Here is a 5,989-nt window from a genome sequence, read left to right on the forward strand (position 1 = left end):
TGGAGAGGGAGGAAACCGCTGGGTAGAAGCTGCTCCAGTTCATTCAGAGGACTCTTCCTTCTGTGCTTAGGGAGGCTCTGCATTTGATGAATGGCACAATCAATCATTCAGACGCCATTCACTCATCAGGAGCTCTTATTCACACAGAGCTGACTATGCTGCCTCTCCAAAGCACCTGAGGGCTTAATGGAGTGGGCTGGGCAGACAACTCCACAGGGAAGCTGCCAGAAACTCCAGTCTACAGACAAGCCCAAGCCCCACCTGTTATACCAAACCATATGCAGGAACTCCACGGACTACCATGAGCCAGGGCAGACCAGTTTGTATCTTCTTGCCCTTCTTTTCCCTTTGCCCTGACTTCCTCCTCTGTCTCTCATCCTGATATGGCTGATATGGCCCAGATCCTCGTAGGAATGAGGTGGGGTATGAATTGATATGTACGTGCAGCATCATTTCAGAGGAGAATGTGATACATGAGAACCAGAAGAGGTCCGAGGAGCTCTTGGGGGCTTTTGAGTAGGAACCTGCAGGATGATCGGAGGCAGCTTGACAGAGAGACTGGGAAGTGGGTACAAGGCTAAGTGGCCCACCTTGTCTTACATCTGGACACCTCACTGCTTCCTAAGGGGCCAGGGGATCAGTCAATCCTGGCTGAGCTCCTCCTCTGTACCCCATGCTCAGACACTCCAGGCAGGAGAGATAAGAGGTTGCAGCATTCAGTTCAGAGCTCACCACAGCACCAAGTGTCAGCTTTTCCATTTAGTGGCCTGATTACACGCACCATTATGGTTAAGGTTCTCATGTCACACTGGATGAGAGGGCCTGGCTGACTTCATCACACCCATTTTGCTGAAATGGAAACGCTCATTCTTTCATCCTTTCTACCAATGTTTGTGGAGTATCTAGGTCATAGGCACTGTTTTAGGCTTTGGGGATACAGTGGTGAGTAAAATGGCACCTGCCCTTGTGGTTTTCAGGGATGACAGAAATGGTAGGTACCACACAAATAATTGCAAACTAGTTCTATGAGAAATCCTCTGAAAACAGCTACTCTGTGGTCCAAGAGCCTATCATGAAGAGATGTCACTTTCTTGGAGCCATCAAAGGGGCTTTCCTGGCGTAGTGAGAGGGCATGATCCTTGAGGTTGAGCAGACATTGGATTAGGTAAAGGAGAGGAAAGGGGAGGGGCAGGCAGAACATGTGCAAAGGCCCTGTGGCAAGACCCTGTGAAGTCTCAGGACTGGCATTTGTAGGAGCATAGACAGGGAGTGGCTGGAAAGGAAGGACTCCTAGGGGCCAGGGGTTTGAACAAGGTCAGTCTGGTAAGACAGGAGCTTGGCAGAACCAGAGCTCATCTTCTGAGATCTAGTTCAGTTCTCGACAGAAGAAATGAGCCGCTACAACAGCAAGTAATAGAAGACAGGGATCTGGACTCCCTCTGAAGTATGCTGTCCTCCCAGAGAAGGTAGACTGAATGGAGCTGACTTTCAGTGGAGAGAGAGGAAGTGAGGTAATGGTGTGGTCTGGATGGACAGTGGGGACGTATTGGGCAAAAGTAACCCTGGAGCTCAAAGGGACTGAAGGGCAGATGCCCTTGGGAGGCAGGATGTCGCCGAGACTGTATTTCTCTGGTTCTTCCTGTTAACGTCTGGTGCCTCTTCTCCTTTCCAAAGTTAGAAGATGTGGGAGAAATCATTGAAAAAATTCGGATTGGCCATGATAATACAGGCATAAATCCTGGGTGGCACTGCTCCCACGTGGATATCCGCAGGCTCCTCCCAGATAAAGATGTGAGTTTGGGACTGTTCTGTTATGCTATTTCTTTTGCCCCTTTCTAGAACAAATTCAAATCTGATTCTTGGTATGAACCTGCTGGCTACTTCAGCCTTACTGAGACAAAATCTCACAATAAAAAACTCTGTTCACTCAGAGTGTAGGAACTAGCTCTGGTCCAGGGCACAATTTTCTAAAACCTGGTTTAGTGATCAATGAGGAGGATGTGGGCAACCATATCTCTGCTCCCCACCCCCAAGTTGTCCATATGACTAGCAAGTAACCAGCAGGCCCTTCCTGCTACTCAAGATCGATTCAGCAGAAGAAAAATTCATCTTCCCGCAATTAGGAAAACACTCTGAAACCATAAAATTCCAAGTCTGAAAATAGCTCTCTCACTCATGGCTATGGATATGAATGCCTTGGGAAAATTTTTAAAATACAGAGCCCTCTTCCCTTACCCACTGAATCTGAGTCTCTAGGATGAGGTTCTAAGATCTATTTTTAGGTGTCCCTGGGAACTCTGGCCTTTGAAAGCTAACCTCTAATATGATTGGATGAGTCTTTAAATAAGACTAGATCTGCTGAAATTGGGGCTGGAGATCCCTATGGCTTTTACATTATTTGTGGGGTCCCATGACCCTTGTCCTTAGTTTCCAGAAGTACTGACATGCTGATGGGTCGCTGAAGTTGGCAGTTTTCACAATGAGGGCTCATTTTCCTCATTCCTCCTCACCCCAGGGTGCAGAGACCTTAACTTTCCCCTGTGATCGATGGCTTGCCACCTCTGAGGATGACAAGAAGACCATTAGGGAACTGGTTCCTTATGACATCTTCACTGAGAAATACATGAAAGATGGCTCCTTAAGGCAAGTCTACAAGGAAGTGGAGGAGCCTCTGGACAGTAAGTGTGGTGTGGTCACGCCATAGCCATAGGTAGCACCAGGGCCACGGTGAAGAGCACCTGCCCTGTGCCAGACGGAGCCTGTTCAACCAGGAGGAAGGTCTGTTGTTACCTTTATTCTGTAGAGAGGCCTACTGAGGCTTACCAAGGTCACCCGATCTGCCCAGGTTCATACAGCTCATAAATGGCCAAGCTAGTCTTCAAAGTCTCAGCTGTTCCACTCCAAAGTTTGTGCACAAATCCTTTTCTGGTCTATGGGGACCCTTGTTCCTGGATTACCCTGGTTCTTATTTTCTCTTTCTTCTTTGTTCGTTCAGCCACCAATCTGTCTATGGGTTGATCCTCTCTGCTCTTGCTGGATTTAGCAGTCTCAACTTAGTATAATTAAGAAACATTCTGGATTCTGAAGCTATTCTGTATTTGTCCTCAGTGGCTGGGTGCAGCTTTAGAATGTCCAAGGTCATGGTTTTGTTTTCTGTATGGGCCAGTTACCTTTGTCCATTTTTTTTTTTTTTTTTGAGACAGAGTCTCACTATGTTGCCCTCGGTAGAGTGCTATGGCGTCACAGCTCACAGCAACCTCCAACTCCTGGGCGTAGATGATTCTCTTGCCTCAGCCTCCCAAGTAGCTGGGACTACAGGCACCCACCACAATGCCTGGCTATTTTTTTGTTATTGTTGTCATTGCTGTTTAGCAGGCCTGGGCTAATTTCAAACCCCCTAGCCCCGTGTATGTGGCTGGCGCCCTAACCACTGAGCTATGGGCACCGAGCCCCTCTGACTGTTCTTCACTGATGTGGTCCTCTGTGCAGGATTTGCATCAGTCTGACGACCGACCTCTTGTGCTCCCTCCTTCTTTGCTTTTGGGCTGTCTGCCTCCCTCTCTGAGTGGTCCACTGCATGCCAGTTTCCTTTCTCCAGCCACATGATGTTCCTCAGGGCCCAGTCCTCAGCCTTCTCTTCCTCTCTCTTTCTACGCTGTGTGTGCGTCCACAGCTTCTTCTGAGACCACACGGACAGGTCACACCTCTGTTTCCATCTGCAATGGCATTGTCCATGTCAATCCCCCTGTTTACCAGCCCTTCAGCTATGAATACTCTTTAGCTATTTCAAATATAAAATTTTCTTGTGAAAAACAGACTTTCCACACTGACAATATACAAAAGAATATCATGGGTCTTTCCTTCTGGGCAGTTTACATGATCAGAGAAGCTCTGAGAGCTTGAAAATCCAGCTTACATTTTTTGTGTTGCCTTCTTAGAACAACTGGCGTAAAACTCAAAATCTCAGGCCCTATATGGAGGCAGAGGGATGGGTCTTTCTGCCCAGCAAGCTGATGAGACACTCAAAAACTAAAAGACAAACACTGGTTTCTTTTTTTATCACCAGAAGTCAAACAGCCATATTGCTAACCTTCCTTTAACCTGAGCTGCCTCCCATTTCGAAATAAAAGCAAGCGTTGCCTCAATCATGTACCTTTCCCTACTGCTATCCCCTTTCTTCAAATTCCCTTTGCTATTAAATCCGGGGGATAATTTCCTTCTCTGCTCGGACCCCAGAGGATGCCCCAGAAAGCTGTCCCAGTGGAGGCCTTGGGCTGTTCTGTGTGATTAGCATGCCACAAAACCCACTCTGAGCTGGGTGGTGTTTCTAGGGAAACATCTCTCCACTGATGAGCTGTGTGGCCTGGGTGGGACGGGGAGGGAGGAGGATCCAGAAATAGCTGGCTCTGACTGCACAGCCGCATTGCTCAGCGCCCAGAGGCTGAATCAGTTTTCCTAATTCCCAAAGGACTAGAGAAAGCAGGGGGGAGGAAGGGGGTGTAGGAAGGTCACCAGCTATGATCCCGCCACAGCATTCCAGTCTGGGTGACAGAGCAAGACTCCATTTCTGAAAAATAAAATAAAATAAAATAAAAGCAAGACTTGCTTCCTCCCACCATGGTGGAGATTGGAAAAGATATTTTATTCTTCTTGATGTGTCCATTATAGTAAAAAAAAAAAAAATCAAAGCACTGTTAATTTTTATTTCCCTTAATAATTTTTAATAATTGTCACCCCAGAATTTATTGATCCCTGCCTACGGGCATGGGAGACCAATAGGAGAGTGACGGTCATAGGAGCTGTGGTTGGAGGAGTTGGCCTGCAGTGCTGGGGTCAGTGGGGGAGGGAGCTGCAGTGAGCTGCAGAGTAAATGAAAACAAGGAAATGGGCACTGAAGGGAACTAGTCTATCAAAAAGGGTTTACTTTTTCCAACAGCTGGTTACAAGGACCTGGTGTTAATATCAGTCACCCCCAAAGGGAGGGCCTGTTATGGTCAGCCTGTCATAGCAGATAGATTTAGCGACCAGGGGAGGACACATTTCCAGTACTTTCCAATTCTTTCTCCCTGGACACTGTAGGGTGCTTGGGCAGGTGGTTTGAAAAGTATCCATCCTGTGGGTCTCTTTGAGCCCACCTGGGTCCAGATCAGATGAGCAAACTTCCCACTGGAGAATCCATATGGGCTTGAGGCCAAAACTGTCTAACTGAAGAACAAAAGGCAGGCCTGGGCCAGAAGCTTGATGTCTCCCAGAAATCACATTCTCCAAGTCCTAAAGTGCTGCCACCCTTTTTTTCCCCCTATCTGTCTGTTTTTCTGTGCAACTGCTGCCCAGTTGTGCTGTACTCCGTGCAGATCTTCACGGGAAATGTCCCTGGGGCGGGGACAGATGCCAAGGTCTACATCACCATCTATGGAGACCTGGGGGACACCGGAGAGCGGTACCTAGGCAAGTCCGAGAACCGCACCAACAAGTTCGAGAGAGGAACGGTATGAGGAATGCGCAGCATTTACCCCTCTCGTCTTCCCCAGGTTCAGGGATCTAAGCACCAGGTCTTCTTGGTCCCTGGGGATGTCCAGGACCTTCATGCGGTGTCAGGCACCCTCACTTAGGCTTTTGCCCTTGCCCTCTCCGTTCTCCTGCAAGTGTGGCTTATCCCCTGCTCCCAGCTAATGCACCCTTCCCAGGTCCTGTGTCGGGTGGAGCAGGACGGAGCAGGGGAAGGCATGGCAAGCAGGAGGCCTGCTTGAGCTCCAGCCTGTGGGCTGCAAGGCACTAGGCTATCTTCACAAACCCCACTTCATCATGGGACTCCCAAACGTGAGAGTGAACACCTCAGAGTGGCAGGGCTGTGCCCACAGAGGCTCCAGCCTGGTTCTGCATCAACTCCTCACCTGATTCCACCCCACGGCCCCAGCTTCCTCATCTGTAAAATGAGGGGTCAGATATCGACTGGCTGACTTGTGTTCTGCCGAGTCCCAGGTTGCAT

General features: G+C 48.8%; 1 protein-coding gene across 1 annotated transcript in view; it reads left to right on the forward strand.

Moving 5' to 3' along the window:
- Positions 1-5,989, forward strand: part of LOXHD1 (lipoxygenase homology domains 1) — a 164,623-nt gene that overhangs the window by 111,988 nt on the left and 46,646 nt on the right. Inside the window, exons 27-29 of the mRNA XM_012802001.1 lie at positions 1,675-1,791; positions 2,516-2,678; positions 5,335-5,489. Of these exons, the coding sequence (XP_012657455.1) occupies positions 1,675-1,791; positions 2,516-2,678; positions 5,335-5,489 (435 nt within the window). The remainder of the gene's footprint in view (positions 1-1,674; positions 1,792-2,515; positions 2,679-5,334; positions 5,490-5,989) is intronic.

This window comes from Otolemur garnettii, unplaced genomic scaffold (assembly GCF_000181295.1).
Source record: "Otolemur garnettii isolate 467f Iridium unplaced genomic scaffold, OtoGar3 scaffold00012, whole genome shotgun sequence".
Classification (NCBI taxonomy): domain Eukaryota; kingdom Metazoa; phylum Chordata; class Mammalia; order Primates; family Galagidae; genus Otolemur; species Otolemur garnettii.